This window comes from Siphateles boraxobius, unplaced genomic scaffold (genome assembly GCF_051911475.1).
Source record: "Siphateles boraxobius isolate OS27281-9 unplaced genomic scaffold, OSU_SipBor_1 100, whole genome shotgun sequence".
Classification (NCBI taxonomy): Eukaryota; Metazoa; Chordata; class Actinopteri; order Cypriniformes; family Leuciscidae; genus Siphateles; species Siphateles boraxobius.
The window spans coordinates 1,585,748-1,610,341 of record NW_027508701.1 but is presented as its reverse complement, the minus strand read 5'-3'; the positions used below and the strand labels follow the sequence as shown (position 1 = coordinate 1,610,341).

The 24,594-nt window shown below is 48.1% G+C and overlaps 1 protein-coding gene across 2 annotated transcripts; it reads right to left on the bottom strand.

The window, feature by feature from the left end:
* Positions 1–7,401: 7,401 nt before the first annotated feature.
* Positions 7,402–24,384, bottom strand: LOC143746661 (tripartite motif-containing protein 16-like). 2 transcript variants are annotated; one of them, XM_077238620.1, is made up of 6 exons: positions 23,435–24,384; positions 23,051–23,146; positions 22,731–22,964; positions 8,984–9,137; positions 8,786–8,833; positions 7,402–8,306 (listed from the first exon to the last, which is right to left on the bottom strand). In XM_077238620.1, exons 1-6 carry the CDS (start codon positions 24,011–24,013, stop codon positions 7,753–7,755), a joined length of 1,665 nt encoding a protein of 554 aa, XP_077094735.1. In that variant the 5' UTR covers positions 24,014–24,384; the 3' UTR covers positions 7,402–7,752. The 2 variants fall into 2 exon arrangements, with proteins under 2 accessions (XP_077094735.1, XP_077094742.1); XM_077238627.1 differs by having other exon boundaries at positions 8,684–8,833; positions 23,435–24,104.
* Between the last annotated feature and the right edge of the window lie 210 nt (positions 24,385–24,594).

Sequence of the window (24,594 nt, the reverse complement as noted above, 5' to 3'; positions counted from 1 at the left end):
GAGGAGTTTGGTGAGGCCATGGAGAAGGACTCTCGGCTGGCCTCGAAGAGATTCTGGCAAACTGTCCGGCGCCTCAGGAGAGGGAAACAATGCCCTACCAACGCTGTTTACAGTGGAGGTGGGCAGCTGTTGACCTCAACTGGGGATGTCGTCGGACGGTGGAAGGAATACTTCGAGGATCTCCTCAATCCCGCCGTCACGTCTTCTATTGAGGAAGCAGAGGCTGAGGGCTCAGAGGTGGACTCGTCCATCACCCTAGCTGAGGTCACCGAGGTAGTCAAGAAACTCCTCGGTGGCAAGGCACCGGGGGTGGATGAGATCCGCCCTGAGTACCTCAAGTCTCTGGATGTTGTGGGGCTGTCTTGGCTGACACGCCTCTGCAGCATCGCGTGGCAGTCGGGGACAGTGCCTCTGGGATAGCAGACCGGGGTGGTGGTCCCTCTTTTTAAGAAGGGGGACCGGAGGGTGTGTTCCAACTACAGGGGGATCACACTTCTCAGCCTCCCTGGGAAAGTCTATGCCAGGGTACTGGAGAGGAGAATACGGCCGATAGTGGAACCTCGGATTCAGGAGGAACAGTGCGGTTTTCGTCCAGGCCGTGGAACACTGGACCAGCTCTATACTCTCTACAGGGTGCTGGAGGGTTCATGGGAGTTTGCCCAACCAGTCCACATGTGCTTTGTGGATTTGGAGAAGGCATTCGACTGTGTCCCTCGCGGCGGCCTGTGGAGGGTGCTCCGGGAGTATGGGGTCCGGGGTCCTTTGCTAAGGGCTGTCCGGTCCCTGTATGACCGAAGCAGGAGCTTGGTCCGCATTGCCGGTAGTAAGTCAGACTTCTTCCCGGTGCATGTTGGACTCCGGCAGGGCTGCCCTTTGTCGCCGGTTCTGTTCATAGTTTTTATGGACAGAATTTCTAGGCGCAGCCAGGGGCCGGAGGGTGTCAGGTTTGGGGACCAGACGATTTTGTCTCTGCTTTTTGCGGATGATGTTGTCGTGTTGGCCCCTTCACACCAGGACCTTCAGCATGCACTGGGACGGTTTGCAGCCGAGTGTGAAGCGGCTGGGATGAAAATCAGCACCTCCAAATCCGAGGCCATGGTCCTCAGTCGGAAAAGGTTGGCTTGCTCACTTCAGGTTGGTGGAGAGATCCTTCCTCAAGTGGAGGAGTTTAAGTATCTTGGGGTTTTATTCACGAGTGAGGGAAGGATGGAACGGGAGATTGACAGACGGATCGGTGCAGCTTCTGCAGTAATGCGGTCGATGTACCGGTCTGTTGTGGTGAAGAAGGAGCTGAGCCGTAAGGCAAAGCTCTCGATTTACCGGTCAATCTACGTTCCTACTCTCACCTATGGTCATGAGCTTTGGGTCATGACCGAAAGGACAAGATCCCGGATACAGGCGGCCGAAATGAACTTTCTCCGCAGGGTGGCTGGCCGATCCCTTAGAGATAGGGTGAGAAGCTCGGTCACTCGGGAGGAGCTCAGAGTAGAGCTGCTGCTCCTCCACATCGAGAGGGGTCAGCTGAGGTGGCTCGGGCATCTGTTCCGGATGCCTCCTGGACGCCTTCCCGGGGAGGTGTTCCGGGCACGTCCCACTGGGAGGAGACCCCGGGGAAGACCTAGGACACGTTGGAGAGACTATGTCTCCCGGCTGGCCTGGGAACGCCTCGGTGTCCCCCCGAAAGAGCTGGAGGAAGTGTCCAGGGAGAGGGAAGTCTGGGCTTCTCTGCTCAGACTGCTGCCCCCGCGACCCGGCCCCGGATAAGCGGAGGAAGATGGATGGATGGATAGTTGAGGACCATTAGTCCGACTGTGGCTACTTAGAATTTAAAACATAATCTGTCTTTTCAGACACATTATATAAAATGTGTATTTAGAAATGGTGCATATAGCAATGATATTTAAATTTACACAAGAATCATGTGAAAACAGTTCCCTTTCAAGGGAACTTCGAGCTGCGTCAAACGCTGCGGGAACGCCCCTGCGTTGTGCGTCATGAAGCACGTATGGAATCAGCCCAATGGAGAGATGAAACGTCATAGGCGGGTGACGTCATCGACCAGGAAACTATAAAGCACCCCAAAAACACAAGCGCATTAGCTTCTGTGCTTTCAGTCGCGCTACATGTGAATCTGTCCCTGTGTGATATTGTCTGTCTTACATACCCTGCACCACACAAACAATTTATCCCTATATATATATATATTGAGAGATTATGGCGGACGAACAGCAGTTTAGAAAGTGTGTTCCTCCCTGCTCGCGTTATTTAACGAGCGGGGATACACATGATCTTTGTGTTGTTTGTTTGGGAGTTCAGCATGCCCAGTTTGCTCTCGAGGGAGCAGACTGTGAGCATTGCGAGCGTTTGCCGTTAAGGACGCTCCGCTCCCGCCGATCGCTCTTTGAGGAGAGCGGTTCGGTGCGCGCTCCCCGCGGTTCGGGTCCCGCTTCTGCCGAGGCAGAGCGGCGGCGCTTATCGTGGGGATCGCAGATGGATCTCACAGCGGGGTTTGAGACGGGCTCTGCCTTATCTCTCCCTTCACCTGTGAGATCCAGTGCCTCAGTCCCGGGTTCGGAAGCACGCGCTGCGGTTTCTTCCGCTCGGGCTGAGGCACCAATGCTGCAGCTATCCAGTTCTGAGGAACTTGATGTTGTTAGTGTTGAGGGAGATGTGGAGGATTCGCCACCCCACACTCCTGAGAGTGATGAGCTTATGGAGGTGTTAACAAGAGCTGTTGAAAAACTTAATATTGAATGGCCAGTGACTAGACAGGAGTCTGTTTCTAAATCAAAGTTGGATGAGAGATTTTTGCCGTCACGTGTGCAGCCTCCACGCCGGTGCCTGCCGTTTTTCCATGATCTCCACGCCGAGGTGTCGAAATCATGGAGAAAACCGGTGTCATATAGAGTGTTTAGTCCCCAGACTTCAACATACGCTAATATTATGGGAGCCAAGGCTCATGGTTATGGTGCTTTGCCTCGTGTGGAAGAGACGCTTGCGAGCCATCTCTCCCCCGAAGCAGCATCATCTTTTAAGGCACCGGCATTACCCACCAAGCCTTTAAGAAACACTTCGGCTTTGGTGGGTAAAGCATATTCGGCAACAGGTCAGGCTGTGTCATGTCTGCATACTATGTCAATCTTGCAGGCATACCAGGCTGATCTGCTAAGGGACATGAGTGAGAGTGAGGAGGTCAGTACTGACGTAGTTCGCGAACTGCGTCAGGCTGCTGATTTATCCCTGCGTGCCACCAGAGAATCGGCCAAATTAATGGGTCGTTCTATGGCAGCTCTGGTGGCCGCAGAAAGACATTTGTGGTTAAATCAGACTAATATTAAAGAGAGAGAAAAAGCTTTTCTTTTAGATGCTCCTCTTTCTCCCATGGAGTTGTTTGGTGATGCTGTGAATTCAGTTATCGATAAATTCCAAGAAGAAAAGAAACAAACTGCAGCTTTTAAAAAGTTTCTTCCCCTTAAAGTTCATGTCCCTGGGGCTGCTGGGTGGGAGCAGCCCCGGCCGTCTTCGAGCTCATCACATAGAGCGCAGCAGAGGCAGAGTGTCGCGTCTCGTGCTCCCCCTGCTGGACAGTGGGCTCAGCCGCGACACTCTCAGCCGAAGCCTTCTCCCAGTAGAACTGATCTGAGGACAGTTATATTGGCTAAGAAGGCTTCGGCTAAGAAGAAGTCCTGACGCCAAGCCGTTCAGGATGCTGAGGGTGGTCCCCACCGAGGCGGAAAGGTGTTCACCTCTTTTTACGGTGCCCATTCCTCCTCGGTGCCCTCAGGGGCTCGTTCTGCCAACCCCGCCTTTATGCCGGGGCACAGACGATCCCAGCGAGCGCTTTCCCGAGGGACGCTCGCTCCCTCTGAGGAGGGTCTCAGAGCGGTCAGACCAGTTGTTCCCTGCCGGTGCGCCGTTACAGGGCGCTGCGTCTGCTGCTCAAGTTACACCAGAGGCCAGTCTCGAGAGGCTGGTACCCTTAGTAGAATTTCTGGCAGAGTGGAAAAGCCTTCCAAAAATATCTCATTGGGTCCTGCAGACAGTAGAAAAGGGTTATGCTATCCAGTTCAGGTGTCGTCCACCAAAATTCAGAGGGGTTCTGCACACAGTGGTGGGCCCCGAGCAGGCTCTGGTATTGGAACAAGAGGTGAAAACGCTCCTTCAAAAAGAGGCTATAGAACGGGTTCCTCCTCCCAGTTTGGAGTCAGGTTATTACAGCCGATATTTCATCGTTCCAAAGAAGGATGGGGAGTTGCGTCCAATTTTAGACCTGCGCATATTGAATCGCTCGGTAGGGAAGCTAAAATTCAAGATGCTCACTATCAAGCAGATCGTGTCTCAAATCAGGTCCGAGGACTGGTTTGTCACGATAGATCTGAAGGACGCATACTTCCATGTGTCCATCCTTCCACAACACAGGAAGTTCCTGAGGTTCGCCTTCGGGGGCGAGGCGTACCAGTACAGGGTTCTTCCGTTTGGCCTAGCTTTATCTCCCCGCACTTTCACGAAATGCATGGATGCAGCACTAGTGCCTCTGAGGCTTCAGGGCATTCGTATTCTCAATTACATCGACGATTGGTTGATTTTAGCTCAGACCGAGCAGATGGCGGTTCGGCATCGAGATGTCGTCCTCGCTCATATCAGAAAGTTGGGGTTGAGGCTGAACGCAAAGAAAAGTGTATTATCTCCTTCCCAGAAGACCACTTTTCTGGGTGTCGTTTGGGATTCGGTATCGATGCGGGCGCGACTCTCTCCGACCCGCATCGCTTCGATTCTCTCAGCTGTGAAACAAGTGAAGCTAGGCCAGCTACTCACTGTCAAGCAGTTTCAGAGACTGTTGGGTCTGATGGCAGCAGCGTCCAACGTTATACCTTGCGGCCTGTTGTACATGAGACCGCTACAGTGGTGGCTCAGGACCAAGGGATTCTCCCCGAGGGGAAATCCGCTCCGCACGTTCAAAGTCACGCGGCGCTGCCTTCGTGCTCTGGTCATGTGGAGAGAAACTTGGTTCCTATCCAAAGGTCCTGTGCTGGGGGCTCTTTGTCGTCGCATAACGCTAACGACGGATGCTTCCCTCACAGGGTGGGGGGCGGTCATGAGTGGTCGCCCAGCCCAAGGTCTGTGGCAGGATCATCATCTTTCGTGGCACATAAATTGTCTAGAGATGTTGGCTGTGTTTCAGGCTCTGAAACACTTCCTAACAGACCTGAGAGGCCATCATGTGTTAGTTCAATCAGACAACACGTCGGTGGTCTCTTATATAAATCATCAGGGGGGCCTGCGGTCTCGCCGGCTTTACAAGTTGGCCCGTCAGATCCTCCTGTGGTCCCAAGGGAAGCTACTATCTCTGAGAGCAATGTATCTCCCTGGGTATTTGAATGTGGTAGCAGACTCCCTGTCGAGGCAGGGGCCGAGGCCAGGGGAATGGAGACTCCACCCCGAGGTGGTGGAGCTCCTTTGGTTGAGTTTCGGTCGCGCCGAGGTGGACCTATTCGCTTCCAAGGAGACCACTCATTGTCATCGGTGGTTCTCCATCACTCTTCCAGCCCCCCTGGGGTTGGATGCTATGGTGCAGCCGTGGCCGAGGTCACGTCTGTACGCCTTTCCCCCGATTGCTCTGTTACCAGGAGTTCTGGAGAGGGTCCGCCGGGACGGGGTCAGTCTACTACTAGTAGCCCCGTTCTGGCCGGCCCGAGTATGGTTTGCGGACCTGATTTCTCTCCTGGACGGTTCTCCTTTGGAGCTCCCGGTCAGGAGGGATCTACTCTCCCAGGCGGGAGGCGAATTGTGGAAACTGTGGGCTTGGCCTCTGAGGGGGCCCAGCTCATAGACTCCGGTCTCTCAACCGAGGTTGTTGAGACCATTCTTAACTCCAGAGCTCCATCCACGAGGAAGCTTTATGCCTTGAAGTGGAAACTTTTCACTTCTTGGTGTGGAGAACACCTGCAGGACCCAGTTAACTGCCCAGTGGGTGCAGTGCTGGAATTCCTGCAGGAGCGCTTCTCCACAGGGTTATCCCCCTCCACACTAAAGGTGTATGTGGCGGCACTAGCTGCTTACCACGTCCCTTTCAGTGGAGTTTCTCTTGGGAGACACCCGCTTATAACTCGTTTCCTCCGTGGCACTTTGAGGCTGAGGCCAGCAGTTCGTACGAGGGTGCCGACTTGGGATCTGGCCATTGTATTAGAAGGTCTTTCCCTAGCTCCTTTTGAACCTATCGAAGAAGTTCCCGAGAAGTTTCTCACTTTTAAGACTATCTTTTTGCTTGCTATCTCTTCACTAAAAAGAATCGGAGATTTGCAGGCTCTGTCGGTTTCACCCTCGTGCCTGGAATTTGCACCTGGCATGGTTAAAGCTTTTCTGCATCCTAGACCAGGTTACGTTCCTAAGGTTCCTACTAATATTGTTAGACCTACGGTTCTGCAGGCTTTCTGTCCTCCTCCATTTATGTCATCGGACCAGGAGAAACTTAATTCACTCTGCCCTGTTAGGGCATTAGACGCTTATGTCCACAGAGCTGCCCTGTGGAGGAAATCAGAACAACTTTTTGTATGTTTCGGGCCACCCAGGAAAGGGTGTCCGGCGTCTAAACAGAGAATGAGCAAGTGGGTGGTTGAGGCTATCTCACTTGCTTATGAGTCGGCTGGCCAGCCTTCACCTTTGGTTGTCCGAGCTCACTCTACCAGGAGTATGGCTGCTTCTAAAGCTCTTTTGTCGGGGGTTTCCCTGAGTGATGTTTGTGATGCGGCTGGATGGTCTTCACCGCATACTTTTATTAAGTTCTATGACCTAGACTTAAGCTCTACCCCTGGGGCACAGGTGCTCTCGTCCTCTGTGCGCTGGTCTCACATGACGGTCATTTGGTCCTATGGCGACGTGGGTATTCGCGTTCCCGCAGCGTTTGACGCAGCTCGAAGTTCCCTTGAAAGGGAACGTCTCGGTTACGTATGTAACCCTAGTTCCCTGATAGGGAACGAGACGCAGCGTCGCTCCGCCATACTCCCGGCACTCCCGTTAGCGCTTCCTTCAAGCCTATCAGAAGCTAATGCGCTTGTGTTTTTGGGGTGCTTTATAGTTTCCTGGTCGATGACGTCACCCGCCTATGACGTTTCATCTCTCCATTGGGCTGATTCCATACGTGCTTCATGACGCACAACGCAGGGGCGTTCCCGCAGCGTTTGACGCAGCGTCTCGTTCCCTATCAGGGAACTAGGGTTACATACGTAACCGAGACGTTTCCTTTTTATATCTATCTGAATATATAGACAAAACAGGTTATATATGACTTTTTGGATGGCTTTTATTTTGGAATCAGACCGTCCTGACGTTGTGTGAGTGATTTCTACTATCATTGTACTTTCATTCTGAAGAGAAATTGATGTTTGGAAACAGGGAGTTTCCTTTTATATAACTTTTTATTTTACTTTTTGTGAATGAACAAAAGAGGAAAGAAATAGACACACAATCTCTCATATGTACATATGCGCATATACATCCACATTTACACAAGGCACGCATAAGAGATAATGAGACAAAACAAAATGTAAATGATTGAGTTCAGTAGGGAATATTATATCAGCTTTAAGCTCACACTTACTCAACCATAATCTGAACATGTTATTAATGTAATAAAGAGAAAGTAAGAGACTCTATAACATCTCAGTGTTTATGATTTATCATGCAGCTCATGATAAATGACCCAAAAGCTCAAAGCATTATGTGTAGAATCTCTCTACAGTCTATTCTAATTCATCAACAAAGTTTCACTGATGACCCAGGACTATAAACCCTAAACCCAGGATAGAGCGGTTGAGTGAATGTGGTCTGGACTGTGTGGATGAGGCTCATTGTGTCAGAGACGTTGTAGAAGGACAGAGTTCCTGCACTGTGATCCACACACACTCCTATTCTCCTGTAATCCACACACACTCTTATTCTACGGCTGATGGGCTTTACAGGGAGTTCAGTCTCTATGTTATTGTGTCTGAATGAGTAACTGGAGGGAGAGCAGAACAAACTCCAGGACTGATCATTACGTCCAAACACACACTCTTTACCCCGTCCCTTCCTGCTGATGCTCTTATATGACACTGATATAAACACACATCTCCCGATCCACTCAATCTCCCAGTAACAGCGTGCACACACACTCTCTCTACACAACACCTGCTGCCAAACATTAAATCTGTCTGGATGATCGGGATACAGCTGAAACTCTGGGTAAGTGTAAGTAATCACTCTGTTCCTCTCAGACAGACGGAGTCGTTTATTCACTGTGTTCAGATCCAGATTGAGCTGAAGGGAATCTGATGGAGATAAAACACATCAGAATCAGGAATTATGAATCTGTCTGATCTTTTAATGTATCTAAACTCTTCATATTCAATATATCAGCAGTGTCTCAGTACAGTATATATATATATATATATATATATATATATATATATATATATATATATATATTTTTTTTTTTTTTTTTTTCTTGGCCAGGGAAATTACAAGTTCAAACAAATTACTGATTGATAGTGAATAAAGTTCAAAATACTTTGTGTGAATCATTACCTCAAATTTTTCAGGTGAATCAATGTAATAATTTTTTCAGTGTAGCTGAACTCTTTATGTTCAATATATCATCAGTGTCTCAGTACAGTTTACCAGATATCCTGTGCAAATCATCATTTACCTGATCAACTATAAACCTCTTCTGTCATGTTTTCTTTCACTTCTCCAGAAAGAACATGAACACACTCAGAGAGTTTTTCTGCTTGTTTTCTTAGTGACTTACATTGTAGGAAGTCGTTCCTGGTTCTGGGAACAATGTTGGAGAAAGTGACTGTGGAAATCAACAGACATGAAGAGTGTGATTATCATGTCAAGAGAAAATGATCTCTGCATCCGTTCCTAAGACATTTCTAATGTGATCTTCTACATGATATGAGATGATGGAGGATGATTTCTGAGAGCAGAATCTCCAGGACTTTACCTCTGTCAGAGATCTTCTTCTCTTTGCAGAAATCCTCCAGTTTTTCTCTCAGCTGAAGGACAGATTCTCTCACGCCATCAAAAGAGGAGAAAGAAATGAAGGGATTGTCATTTACGTCTGTAGATTCAGGAGGAGCTGAGAGAGACTGGAAACTCTACAGAAAACACAAATCAAAGCTCATCACCTCCACACTTCATCAATAACGTCTCGGTTACATATGGTACTTCGAGTGAAACTAAACAAGCCAATACACATTGGCGTGCAATCATTTGCATCAGCTGTGCAGCCTCGCAGCGCGGGTATATAATGAGCAGAAGGTGCGATTGCACTTCAGTTTTTTGCTGAGTAGCCAAACCTGATAAGCTGGCAGCCCCGGCGGGTGGCAGCAGATGTGGCAAGGGGACCTACGTCTCTGTTCCCTCCTTCAGGGAACGAGGGTTACCATATGTAACCGAGACGTTCCCTATCAGTCGGTCACTATGACGTAGGTCATGACCAACCAATAGGAATCCCTACAAAAGCGCCACAGCTGCTGCACCCCATCCAGTGCCCTGTGCATGCCTCTACACCTTCTTGCCTGGAAGGACAATAGGCTTTACACAGAGTGTACCTGTCACTGTTGTTCCGTGATAACCCATACAGTGACACATTGGATAACACTGGGAAAGCGTGCCCTTCCTGTTGAGGAAGGAGAATGCTGCGGAAGCCACTTTCTTCAAGGAGTTATGTGGAAAATACATATGGACTAGCCCGAAGGTTGTACTACATATGAAATAATGGGTGACTTAGCCCAAGGGAAAGACACGAGCTTCCGATAGGAGCAGCCGTGGAGAATATACATATATGGGATCCCCGTAGGGTCGCACATATGGGACCCAGCCTAGATCCCGTTCATTTCAGCGGATTCAGCGGATAAAGGCCTGGCACTAGACGCTCCGCCATGTCCGGGCCGAGGGTGTTGGAGGTCCGACGGGTTTTTCACTCTGGAGTAATAGGGGTGCATAGTAGAGTGCAGCAAGCCGACAGAGCCGGACTTCTCGGTGCTTCTACCCGTTTAGGGTGAGAACTAGGCTATAATATCTAGCGAACATGTTAGGTGTCGCCCAGCCCGCAGCTCTACAGATATCTGTTAGCAAGGAGCCACGTGCCAGCGCCCAGGAGGATGCAACGCCTCTCGTGGAGTGTGCATGCAACCTGAGCGGGCAGGGCACACCTTGTGCTTGGTAAGCCAAGACAATGGCATCCACTATCCAGTGGGCCATCCTCTGCTGGGATACAGCCTTTCCCTTCTGCTGGCCTCCATAACAGACAAAGAGCTGGTCTGAGGTCCTGAGACTTTGAGTTCTGTCCACGTACAAACGCAGAGCGCGAACGAGAGCAAAGTCAGGGCTGGGTCTGCCTCCTCCAAGGGCAGCGCTTGCAGGTTCACCACCTAGTCCCTGAAGGGAGTGGTAGGAACCTTGGGCATATAGCCAGGCCGGGGTCTTAATAGTACGTGGTTATCACCCGGCCTGAACTCTAGGCATGATTCGTCGACCGAAAATGCCTGCAGGTCCCCTACCCTCTTGACAGAGGCCAGTGCAATCAGCAGGAAAGTCTTCGAGGAAAGAATCTTTAAGTCAACTGATTGCAGAGGCTCAAAGGGAGCATCCTGAAGTGCTCGAAGCACCAGGGAAAGGTCCCAAGGGGGTATGGCAGGGGGTTGAGGAGGATTTAATCGTCTCGCCCTCCTAAGAAACCTGACGACCAGGTCGTGCTTTCCAACTTTTTTGCCATCTATATGGTCGTGATATGCTGAAATAGCTGCAGCATGTACTTTAACGGTGGAGGGAGACAGCCTTCGCTCCAACCCTTGCTGCAAGAAGGAAAGCACAGACCCTATCGATCATCTTCGGGGTCTTCTCGCGAGAAGAACACCACTCGACGAACAGGTTCCACTTCAGGGCGTGAGCACGTCGTGCGTCCGTGCTGAAGTTATGGTGTTAAGTATCTTTGGGGGAAAGTCACCTAGAACATCTGCTTCCCATCCAGGGACCAGACATGAAGTTTCCAGAGGTCTGGACGCGGGTGCCATAGGGTGCCCCCATCTCTGAGTGAGAAGATCCTTCCTCAGAGGAATGGGCCAGGGAGGGACTGTCACAAGGAGCATGAGTTCTGGGAACCAAGTCCGGGTGAGCCAATAGGGAGCCACCAGAAGGACCTGCTCCTAATTCTCTCTGACTTTGCACAGTGTCTGCGCAAGTAGGCTCACTGGGGGAAAAGCATATTTGCGGAGGCCCTGGGGCCAGCTGTGTGCCAGTGCGTCCGTGCCGAGTGTTCCCTCGGTCAGGGTGTAAAACAGCTGGTAGTGGGAGGTCTCTAAGGAGGCACACAGGTCTACCTGAGCCTCCCCGAACTCTCTCCAGATCAGCTGAACCACCTGGGGGTGGAGTCGCCATTCTCCCGGAAGCACAGCTCGTGATAGCTCGTCGGCCACACGGTTGAGCACGTCGGGGACACACATGGCATGAAGCGACCTCAGATGCTTCTTACTCCGGAGAAGGAGATGACGGGCGAGTTGCGACATTCGAACGGAGCGTAAACCACCTTGTCGGTTGATGTACGCAATGGTCGCAGTGTTGTCCGTACCGACCAGCACGTCCCTGCCCTGTAGCGGTCTTTTCAAGTGGCTCAGAGCAAGATGTACTGCTAGCAACTCGAGGCAATTGATGTGCCAATCACTAGCGTAGCCAGGAATCCCAATGTAGGTGGGCCCAGAGAAAATCGGGTGGGCACAGCCTAAATTGTTTAAAGGGCCCCTATTATGGATTTTTGAAAATTACCTTTAATGTAGTGTCAGAGCTCCAGACTAACTTTTCCACTGGTTGCACTGGTGCTACCAGCTTTCTCAGTTGAGAACCAGCATAGGATTTGGTCGCACCAATAATTTTTTTTTTTTTTTTGCTATATGCCATGGGATTAATCAATGCATGCTGATGAATAGTGGTCTTAATCTGCATACCCTAGTTTTACACTGATGTTAAAAGACTGACAGTGACAAGACCTCATGTTAGCAAAACGTTTTAATCTTTTAAATATCAAATCAAAAAACTCTAAAAAAAATACTATTAAAAACATGTATGTTCTTTTCATTTGTATATGCCTTAATTCTTGAATTCCTAATTGGCGCGTTTCACCATCAGAGTGCAATGCGCTTGATGTGTACGTTCGTTAATAAATAAACTGCAAGTGTCTTGCGGAAGAACATTGTAGCCGGAGCTACTTCTCTCCGTTAATGTCTATGGCGAGTCACTGGGCAACTCCGCAGCCGAGCCGACCCCGGGATAAAATAGTCAGAATATAAACACTTATTATAGGCGTACCATAGTGATTCAGGATAAGTCAAAAACACGGTTTTGAAAATGGATTCATGATGTACTCATTCATTTTGAACATAAGTTACGGACTGCAGCAGCTGCTGATAGGCCTACAACGGCGTTCTTTTGCACATGCGTGAATTTAACTGAGTAGTAAATGACCATGCACTCGCAAAAATGCGAGCGACCACATACAATTTTAACTCGCACATTTTTAAAAAAAATGGTGGCAGTCTGGAACCCTGTTAAGATTTATTTTTATAGGTCAAGTATTGCAATAATGGCAACAGAACTCCCTCCTTAGGCTACCTTGTGTGGCCACTGACTGGATGGGCCTGACTGACAAGTGGGTGGGCCCAGGCCCATCCAGGCCCACCCGTAGCTACGCGAGTGGTGCCAATGCAGTTGGGGGTCCGTCCACACCCCTGACACTGCATGTCTGTTGTATGTGGCACCCCAGCCGGTGGCAGAGGCATCTGTGAATACCACAGCATGCCTGGACACCTGTTCAAAGGGGACTCCTGCCCGTAGGAACGAGGGATCTGAAGTTCTGACGGCATGGCGGTGTGATTGCCACCAGGTGAGTGCCCGAGTCCATCTTAGGACTCAGCCGTGAAGCCAGTGCTGAAGCAGTCTCATATGAAGCAGGCCTAGCTGAGCGCACTGCTCTGTGAGACGCACTGTCTGTGCGACCGAATCCAACTCCATACCGAGAAAAGAGATCCTCTGCACAGGGGAGAGTCTGCTCTTTTCCCAGTTGACCTGAAGACCCAACTGGCTGAGGTGCCTGAGCACAAGGTCCCTGTGTTCGCATAGCTGATCTCGAGAGTGTGCTAGTATGAGACAGTCGTCGAGATAGTTGAGGATGCGAACGCCCTGTTCTCTCATGGGAACAAGGGCCCCCTCCGTGACTTTCGTGAAGACACGAGGGGACAGGTACAGCCCGAAGGGTAGGACTTTGTACTGATATGCTCGACTCTCGAACGCAAAGCACAGAAACGGCCTGTGTCGAGGAAGAATCGAGGCATGAAAGTACGCGTCCTTCAGGTCGATCGCTGCAAACCAATCTCGGGGACAGATGCATTCGAAAATGTGTCTCTGCGTGAGCATTTTGAACGGTAGTTTGTGGAGAATCCAGTTCAAAACTCGCAGGTCCGAGATCGGTTACAACCCACCACCTTTCTTGGGTACAATGAAGTAGGGACTGTAGTGCCCTGATCTCATATCAGCTGGAGGGACCGGATCTATCGCGTCCTTCGCCAGTAGGCCTGATGGTTCGAATGAGCCAGCGAGACGCACTGGGGAGCGCTAACCAGGCTCGCATAGACCGTACAAGCGGGACCAAAGGAACAGTAGGCTTACCCGGAGTGGGGCAGCGAGGTGAAACACAGGGACGCGGCTCGGGAGGCTCTCTCTGGAAGGCGGCCCGTAGTGGGGTCTGAGTGAGCTGTGCAACACTTACCTGGTTCCACGGGGCAGGAGGTGGCTCTGTGACGTTCTCGGACCGCACACTGCTGCCCGCTGGCGATAGAAGAGGCGGATGAGAGTGGTGAAGATACCTCCCACTGCTCTCCGGGCCCTCTTCGGACCCAGAGATGAAGGAAACTGCTCTATTATTGAAAATTTGTGTATCGCTGGTTTTGAGGCCAGCAGCGGAACACGAACAGAAATTTTTTCCACCTGGCCCTCTTCCGGGGGAGGGAGCGGTGGGGTCACCGTCTCCTAGAGAGCAGGTCCATCCATCTCCGGGTTGCCCATCCTGGGGCCACTTACTTCTGGTTTTGCCGCCCTTCTTGGCGGGGGCCTGGACGGGCAGGGCGGCCTGCCTGCGACTGGCTCCATGTTGCCGTTTAGGTGGAGGCTGCTGCTACGGCACGGGAGCAGGGGCAGATGCAGGAGGATGCCCCCGGCGACGAGCAGACTGAGGAGCCGCGGGCGGTGGGGTAGAGGCAGCAGCTGACCGCCGGCAGAATGTGTTTGATAGCCTCTGTCTGCTTTTGTACAGCCGAGAACTGCTGGGAGAAGTTCTCGACCACGTCGCCGAAGAGGCCGGTCTGGGACACGGGGAGTTGAGAAACCGGAGCTTGTCGGTCTCCTGCATTTTGGCCAGACACAGCCAGAGATGGCATTCCTGGACCTCTAGTGTGGACATCGCACGACCCACTGACCGCGCGGTGACCTTCGTCGCACGAAGCGCGAGGTCCGTTGCGGGACGAAGTTCTTGGAGAACTTGTGGATCATGACCACCCTCGTGCAGGTCCTTCAGTGCCTTGGCCTGATGGACCTGCAGCAACGCCATGGCGTGCATGGCAGAGGCAGCTTCCCCACAGGCTTTGTAAGCCTCATCAAATAGGTCCGACAAGAACCTACAGGCCTGGGAAGGAAGACACGGTTTTCCGCGGCAAGTGGAGTTAGGGCACAGCTGCATTGCAGCGGCCCGCTCCACTGGCGGGACACATGCGTAACCATTAGCTACCCAGCCATCAAGGGTGGTGAGGGAGGAGGAGCCACCGAGGCGGTTTCTGGCAGTAAAAGGTGCCGTCCACGTACCCATGAGGTCCTCGTGCACTTCCGGGAAGAAAGGCACCGGGGTGGGTTGCTGAGAACCAGCGCGCACCACCCCGAGATACCAATCGTCCAGCCTCGAGGGCTCGGGAAACGGTGGACCTGTCATTTATTTATTTATTTATTTATTTATTTATTCAGGACAGTGCACATTAATGAACAATCTTACACTCGAGTAAAAACTGTAAATCATCCAGATTATAGCATAAGTGCTAATTTTCAATGTAGTCCCGATTTATTATACTTTTTTATTTATTTCATCTGTAGTCAAACTTTCATTGCTAACAAACTACGCTGAACCACCGAATGCTAATGTTGTTTTTACAACCAATATTAGAGCAGAAAAAAATGATTAATGTACATCAGTTGGGAATCATTTCAATGTTAAGAAACAACTTATTCATATAATAAAAATATATCGACGTTTAAAAACGATGCTATTTAAGTTTTTAGTGTGTAAGTTTTGGGAAGGGGGCAAATTGTTCAGAAACGGCCCTTGTCTCATTGTAGACTTCAGTAGATTCACTCAGGAAAAGCAGTTCAAAATCTACAAGCAGATTGAACATTATTTATTACTTTATTTAGTTATATATATATATCTTTTGAGCAGTTAGTGGCACTGAAAGGACTCTTAGGACACGATCCCAAGGTCAGGTTTTGTGTGGTTTCAGTATGTTGAAGCATTGCTAATATACAGACTTCATGTTTAGGGTCTTCATAGTCAAATTCATCAATGTGTTAAAGGCAAACCATTATGAAAATACTGTCAATTCTGTCAAGTTTGAAGATCATCTGATGCAACTATGATAAATATTAATCAAATTGCTACCATCAAGGTCACTAATTTCACCATTTAAAGAAATCAGAATGAAAAAATGATGTAAAAAAGTTGAAATGTGAGTGAATATGATCAGATGAGAGTTTGACTGATGATTATATAATAACTGAACACACAGATCAACACTTCAGTCAGCGGCTCATTCTGCTCTCATCAAATGTTTCTCTGTGAGTCTCTTGCTCTTGTCCGTATATATATATAACACTTTTCAGAAATACTCTTAAGAATAGTCTTAAGAATGTAATAGTCACCTATTCTGCCTTCATGTACAGCTTTTAATGTGAAGTAAACATGCTTTGTGTGTATTGGTTTTTCTTTCACATGAAAAAAAGAACTGTTATATCAGATGCCTATGGTGTAATCACAGATTGTTATAAGGATTTTCCTTATTTTCTTTTTTTTTCTTTTCCCTCATAGTTTTGCCACCAGATAGGTTTTAAAAGGAGAGTGGGAAGTGACGTGGGGGAGAGAGCGCTCAGGACATTTAATTCAATCCGGACACTTTAAGTTGTTTAAATGAACATTTATCTGCTGGGACATTGGGGTTTTGAGGGTTAAATGTGTGTGGGAAATTGTGATAAGATTTGCAAATGCTTGTTTGATGTGTCGGAGTTCAGCCGAGCCTCCAACGGTTAATATCTGTATGGGTTGCCCGACGGAGTATAAACCTGGTGTATCTTTAAATACACGTTGTTAAACCTGTCAATATGGACTTTTTCGTTAATGTACAATTATTTTGAGGTTATTCAAGTGCTGATTGATTGTTTATCTGGTTTATGTAGGGGTTGTTTAATGAAAGTAAGCAGGCCGCTGGCTGTAATCACCCCAGCAGGTATCAGATCCGCCCGTTACCTTATATTTTGCGTGATGTATTGTTTCCTTGCTGTTTTAGTGTAAGGTGAATTGTTACAAGCTTTGACTTAAGTGTCAAAAAATTCTTAGCATAAAGCAGGACTTGTCTAAGAGTTGGAGATGTTTATGATGAAGCTAAAAGCAACTTTCAGCAAAGTCTGAGACTGATTCTTGAACACTTTCTGAAATGGGAATTAAGTGTTGCAAACTAATGACTACAACGATGTCAACCCAAAATGGCCGCCCTCAACCCCTGAATCAGCCAATAGTGTGTTTGCAAGGGTGAGGTCACTGCAGCATAACACCAATCATTTAATATAATTATAATAAAATCATTTAATTAAGACACAGAAACTAATATTTAAATGTATTTTAAAAAAATATTTGCATTGTGCAAAATTATCACAAATTAGTATTGATGCAATGGAATCCTTTTCTATTGATAATTGTCTCCTCTTTTACAATTGAAATGAAACATGCCAACTTTTACAGACGTAATTTTTAGCCAGGCTGTCATACAAAGATATTATGAACACATGAAAAAACAAGAGAGGACAATGAAATATTAATAACTGACTATGTTGCAGTCAATGTATGATTTTTTTTCCTGTGAGCTTTTTAGTTTTTCTAAAACCTGTTGCTGTAGTTTGCCTTTTTTCTAACTTAATATTCAACAATATTATTGATCTGTCCGCATTGACACCGTTGTCTGAGAACTGAAATGAGCTGGACTATGACATCACTGTTTTCTCCAGAGCGGCTGTATAGATAAATCAACTAAATAGATAAATAATGATTTTTACAATGGAAATGAATCAACACTGAACTTACTTAAGCTGGACTATGGCAATATTTTCTTCTAGATCTGCTGTACCGCCAAAACGTCTCAGGTTACGTATGTAACCCTGGTTCCCTGAGAGGGAACGAGACGCTGCGTTGAGACGCGGTGGGAACGCTCTGCGTGATTGCGTCGTGAAGCACGTGTATAATCAGTCCAATGGAAGAGCGAGACGTCATAGGCGGTGACGTCATAGACCAGGAAGCTATAAAGCACACCAGAAAACAGACCGCGACAGCTTCTGAAAAAGCCTGAAGCAAGTCGATCAGGGCATGCAGGAAGTATGGCGGGAGAACGCAGCGTCTCGTTCCCTCTCAGGGAACCAGGGTTACATACGTAACCTGAGACGTTCCCTTTCAAGGGAACTCGAGCTGCGTTGAGACGCGGTGGGAACCCCATACCCACTACGCCATAAGACAAATGCCCGTTCTGTGTGAAGTCCTTGCGCACACTAGAAGCAAGCAACCTAGCCCCGGGAGTGGAGAGGTGTAGGTCATAAAATCTGACAAATATATGAGGTGAGGACCAGCCTGCCGCATTACAAATATCCTGAAGGGAAACACCCGAAATTAAAGCCTAGAGGCAGCCATACTCCTAGTAGAATGGGCCTGAACAGCCACAGGTGAACGCTGTCCGGCCGCTTCATAAGCAAGTGAGATAGCCTCAACTACCCACTTGCTCATTATCTGTTTAGATGCAGGGCAACCTATCTTAGGTTACCCGAAGCAGACAAATAATTGTTCTGATAAACGCCACTGAGCAGCTCTGTGGACCTAAGCATCCAAAGCCCGGACAGGGCATAACAGATTTAAGATTTTCCTGATCTGGGGTATTAAAGGTGGAGGACAGAAGGCCTGGAGCACAAATGACCGCACATTTAGTAGGGACCTAGAAATACAACCCGATCTGGGGTGAAGAAATACTACCACCAACCAGGTGCAAATCCAAGTACGTGCAGGCCTAGCCTCATGTACCACGGAGAAGACGAAATTAGGGATCTCTCCTCAGAGATAGCCCAGCAAAGGAACATTCATTACAGAAATCAAGTACTGTACCAAAAAGGGCAGAAACGAGATTCAGAAGGCGTTCTCTGCACCAGGCAGAGAACAGCATATTAGTCTTCTCGTGGAGGGAGCTCTAGACTGGAGTATGGTCTCCACGACCTCGGTCGAGAAACCGGAATCTATGAGCTGGGCCCCCTCAGAGGCCGAGCCCACAGTATCCACAACTCCAGAGCTCCCAGGAGCAAAGATATCGGGAAAAGCGAATAGGTGTGGTGGCAACCACTGCAGGGGTCTCATGTACAGAAGGCCAAAAGTAACTATGTTAGACGCAACTACCATGAGCCCCAACAGTCTCAGAGACTGTTTGCAGTGAGTGACTGACCTAGTTTTACATTCTTTACGGCTGTCAGAATCGCAGAAATACGTGCAGGAGACAGACGTGCTTGCATTATTATCGAATCCCATAATACACCTAGAAAGTGGTCCTCAAGCTGGGAGGAGTACACTCTTTTTGGTGTTGAGCCGCAACCCCAACCTCCTTATGTGGGACAGAACGACATCTCGATGTTGAACTGCCAAAAGCTCGGACTGAGCTAAAAATCAACCAATCGTCGATATAATTTAATACGCGAATGCCCTGGAATCTCAGAGGAGCCAGAGCTGCATCCACGCATATTGTAAAAGGTGTGGGGTGATAACCTAGGCCGAATGGAAGAACCCGATACTTGTATGCTTCGCCCCTGAAAGCAAACCTCAGGAACCTCCTGTGATGAGGATGGATAGATAAGTAAGCGTCCTTTAACTCTATTGTGACAAACCAGTCCTCGGACTGAATCTGTGACACAATCATATTTAGCGTAAGCATAATATGCTGTTTAATTGACGCAGGTCTAGAGTAGGACGCAACCCCTCATCCTCTTTCGGAACAATGAAGTAAAGGCAGTAAAACCCTGACTGTCTGCCGGGAGGAGGAACCCCTTCTACAGCTCCTTTTGCAGAAGTGTCAGTACTTCCTGCTCCATAACCAAAGCCTGCTCGGGGTCCACCACAGTGGGGAGGACCCCTAGAAATCTGGGCGGACAAGAACCGAATTCTGAACCCTTTTCTATAGTGTGCAGGACCCACCGAGAAATATGTGGCAGTAGTTTCCACGCTGCCAGAAATTCTACTAGGGGAACCAGTCTCTCAAGACTGGCCTCTGGATTTGGTTGAACAGTCAGTACGGTGCCCTGAAGCGGCTAACCGGCAGGGAACAACCGAACTGACCGTTCTATGACCCTCCTCGGAGGATCGTATGGGGACGCTGACACCTCGGTGCCCTGAACGGCGAACCGGCAGGGAACAACCGAACTGGCAGCGCTGCGACCCTCCTCAGAGAGTCGCACCCCAGAGGGCGCCGAGGAGAAACGATTTCTCAAAACCGTCCCTGCCCCGGAGGAGCCCTCAGAAGCTTTATTAGAGATGACAGTCCTCAGATCTTGCCTCCCTTTAAATAACTTAGTTCCAATGACCCTCCTCGGAGGATCATTGGAAAAAGCAGGCACCTCGGCACCCTGAAACGGCGAACCGGCAGGGAAACCGAACTGACTGCTCTACGACCCCCCTCGGAGGATCGTTTGGGGACACTGACACCTTGGTGTCCTGAACGGCGAACCGGCAGGAAAACCGAACTGGCAGCGCTGCGACCCTCCTCAGAGAGTCGCACCCCAGAGGGCGCCGAGGAGAAACGATTTTCTCAAAAACCATCCCTACCCCGGAGGGGACCACCCTTTAGAAGCCTGATAGCCTCGGCATCAGGGCTTCCTATTGTCCAAGCTTTTTTAGAGATAAAATAGTCCTCAGATCTTGCATATCTCTAACTGGCTAGACTGCTACCGCCACCCAAGTCCCCTTTGATTGTGGAGGAGCCCAAATGGCGATGCTCGCTGTGCTGCGAGGAGCTTAGTAGACTGAGACTGCTCCACCCAGCAGTCTCAGGAACATAGATTGGTGAGGAAGAAACCTCTGGAACGCCGCTGAACGGTTTATTCTTAGTTTCTTGAAAGCGGAGCATCCAGAAGAACAGACATAATTTTATCTTATTTTTCTTTACTTTTAAATCAGAAAAACGTATATATATATCAGTCCGTGGCCACCAGCAGGAAAACAACCGAACTGGCCGTGTGCGACCCTCCTCAGAGAGTCGCCACCCAGAGGTCGCAGAGGAGAAACGATTTCTCGAAACCGTCCCTCCCCAGTATAGTTTATCTGTTTTTGCACGACGCAATTCTCGAATAGCGTCAGTGCTGACAACCTCACATTCATCCATGTCTTTATAATTTACCCACCAGCGTTGCCTAAAAAAAATTTTTATTTAGATGGCTGGTGGGTAACGTCGGGGTTAAAAATTATGACGCCGACTCGGGAGAGAGAAAGCTAGCAAGCGTCTCTTTAACCCGAGGCACTGTCATACCATGATACTTAATACCCATAGCATTACTATAGTTAGACGTAGGGCATTAAACACATAAAATAGAAACCGACTTATTCCACGATCTTGACACCTCAGTGTGGTGTGGAGATAGGGAAAAACGGCAGTCCCCGACGAGGAGGCTGAGATACAGAGTTTTTCGGTTTTTAGATTTATTTCATCTAATAAACTCCTTATTTTCACTCTCATAAAGTTCAGCTGGCCAGAAAATATTTAACTAGCAACAACACTAGATAAACCTCCTTTTAAAGCTCCTCTTTATTCAACAGAGTTATGAGCTGACTTATTTATTCATTTATTGAAAACTCAAACATCTGCCTTTTCTTAATATCTTTATTTGTTTTGTTCTCTTTTTCTAAACAAAACACTAACGATACCAATTCCTCGGAACTGGAAATCGCCAGCACTGGATCTGGCAGGTGAAAGCTGAGATAGGGCAGAGCCCGTCCCAACCCCCGCTGTCAGATCCGTTTGCGAACCCCAAAATGCGAGTCGCCGCCGTGCATCGGCAACAGCGGGACCCGCGCGGGGAGCGCGAACCGAACCGTCCTCCTCGAAGAACGCCCGGCGGGAGCGGAGCGTCCTCACGGACAGTTTCTCGCAATGCTCACAGTCAGCCCCCTCGAGAACTGACTGTGGCATGCTCCACTCCCAAATAGTAACAAAAAGCTGATGTGTGTGTCCCCACCCGTGATATAACGTGGGCAGGGAACAGCACAAAAGCTGCTTGCTCTCTTTTGCCATAATATATATATATATTGCAACTTGACAGACAACAATAAATATGACAAGGACAGAATACACAGATCGCTTGCTGAAGGCAACAGAAGCTGTCGCGGTCTGTTTTCTGGTGTGCTTTATAGCTTCCTGGTCTATGACGTCACCGCCTATGGCGTCTCGCTCATCCATTGGACTGATTATACACGTGCTTCACGACGCAATCACGCAGAGCGTTCCCACCGCGTCTCAACGCAGCTCGAGTTCCCTTGAAAGGGAACTAACTTTGTTGCATTATTTTCCTGTAATCAATGTAAAGCTGCTTTTGAAACAATCTGTATTGTAAAAAGCACTATAGAAATAAAGGTGACTTGACTTGAAATAATTTAGTCAGATAAATACCTTCACTAAGTTTAGTGTTTTGTTCTTCCCTCAAATTTTAAAATATTTAAAAAATATAAAAATATTTTCCTCATAATTTGATGGTTTAAGCAAACTTGTAGGGTCATTTAAAAAATGAAACTCCGCACATCACTTTTGGCCACTATGTTTTATGTGGTCAGTGCCACAATAGTGCTGTTTCAGACCTTGGTTACTGTTGACTGATGAGCCCAAGTCATCACCATCACTGCTACTTTTTCCATTTTGGGCCCTATTTTAACGAATTAAGCTCATGGTCTAAAGCGTACGGCGTAAGTGCACTTAGGGTGTGTCAACTTTTGCTAGTTTAACGGTGGGAAAAATTGACGGCGCACCTGGCACATGATCTAAAAGGGTCGTCCCTATTCTCTTAATGAATAATGGGTGTGTTTTGGGCATAATGTGCAAAAAAACCAATCAGAGTCTCATCTCTCATTCCCTTTAAAATCCAGTTGTGCTCGTGCCATGGCGGATTTGCTATTTACATGGAGGAATTTGCAAGCGGAAAAACTGATTTCTTTTCTATCGAGGAAACGGATCTGCTCGTGCGCGAGGTTAAAGTGCGCAAGCAAACCATCTACGGGACAAAGTGTTCGCGCGTTGTGGACCCGTCTATAGGCGCATATTAGTAACACGCTCTTTAAATAACAAAAATGATATTGTCCTGTTCTTCTGGATCTCTGTTACCTGAAGGAAATGTATGTGATCCTGTGTGTGTGAAAGCTGCTCCAGCTCAGCGTCTCTCCTCCTCAGATCATTGATCTCCTGCTCCAGTCGCTCCAGTCGTTCTTCAGCTCGACTCACTGCAGTCTTTTCCTGATCTCTGATCCGCTGTGTCGCCTCAGAACGGCTTCTCTCAATGGAGCGGATGAGCTCAGTGAAGATCCTCTCGCTGTCCTCCACTGCTGTGTGTGCAGAGCGCTGTTAGGACACACATCACAGTCACACAGTGAGCTTCAGTGAGTCCTGACTGAGACTTCTCTTCTTCTCTTCTTCTCCAGACTCACCTTATGAGACTCTACAGCCTCTCTCAGCTGCTGAAGATCTTTCTCTCTCTGCTGGATCCTCTGCTGGAACGACCTCTGCATTTCCTTCAGTTGCTTCTGCAGCACAAACCAATAACAGAGATGCACTTTATACTGTCACTACATCATCATGAGAAGATGATAAATGATGACTTTTTTTAAGGTTTGTGTTGATAAATGTTTACGGTGTATTTTCACCATATTTTCTGTTAAGTTAAATGCGAAGCACAAATACGCTCAGCAGTGAAAGTCCACTTACAGCTACTCTTCACTTCTGTGACGTCTGCAGTGTGAATGATGTTTCCTGATCATATGGTGCCAATATAAATAGTGTCAACATTATTTCATCAGTGTGTAGTTTCATACCTGTTTCTCTGTCCTCTGTCTCTGTGCTGCAGCTGATACAGTGTCGTGGTTTTTATGTTCGTCCATCGTACACAGCACACATATAAACTTCTGGTCAGTGCGACAGAAAACCTCAAGGAGTTTATCATGTGTTTGGCAGATCATCTCCTGCAGTCGTCCAGTGGCATCAGTCACTTTATGGGGTTTACGGGAGTGAAATTCTTCATGACGGTCAAAATGAGTCTGACAGTAAGACTCCAGACACACCAGACAGGACTTGACGGCTTTGTGTTCTCTTCCAGTACAGACGTCACACTGCACATCTCCAGCTCCAGCGTAACAGTCAGCAGGAAGTTTAGTCTTCTTCAGTTTCTCCACCAGTTCAGCCAGCATGGTGTTTTTAGCTAAAGCAGGTCTTGGACTGAAGGTCTGTCTGCACTGAGGGCAGCTGTAGACTCTCTTCTGATCCTCCTGATCCCAGCAGCCTGTAATACAGATCTTACAGTAACTGTGTCCACAGGAAGTGGTCACCGGATCCTTCAGGAGATCCAAACACACTGGACACAGGAACTCATCCTGAGAAATTCTGGCTTCTGCCATTTTACTGCATGTATACTGAGACACAAACACACAACAGCTCAACTGCACTTTAGTTTCTCTTTCTCTCGAACTCTTCCTGCTTCCTGGTTCTGTGTTTGAGTGACGTGTGCAAAACTCAAGTCAATAAAGCATGATAAAGCCTCATTCCTGCTGAGTTCAGATTCTGCAACAGTAAATGCAAAAACCTTCACTGTAAACCCTAATGCTCAAAATAATGAATTGGTTTGAGAAGGGTAAATTTAAATTAAACAAATTAGTTATCTTTTATGTGTATTTAGAACTTTCTTTTTCTTCTGAGTTTACAAAACTGACACATTGTAAGTAATCTCAATTGTTTAATTGTTTAAGAGTTTTATAAGTTTGTTTCTTTGAATTTAGACAAACTTATAAATAACTGAAACTTGGCTGGGATTTATATTTCTCAGCATGCTTTTGTAATTGCTTAAATTAAGTGTTATATAATGCTTTTTTGTGCAAGATTAATGTGGGAGATGTAGTAGTGTTTAATGATTTGCTATGCAAATTTAGAAGAGTTTCTGTTATGTGGTGTTTTTTAGGGGGTTTCCATCATGGTGACGAGT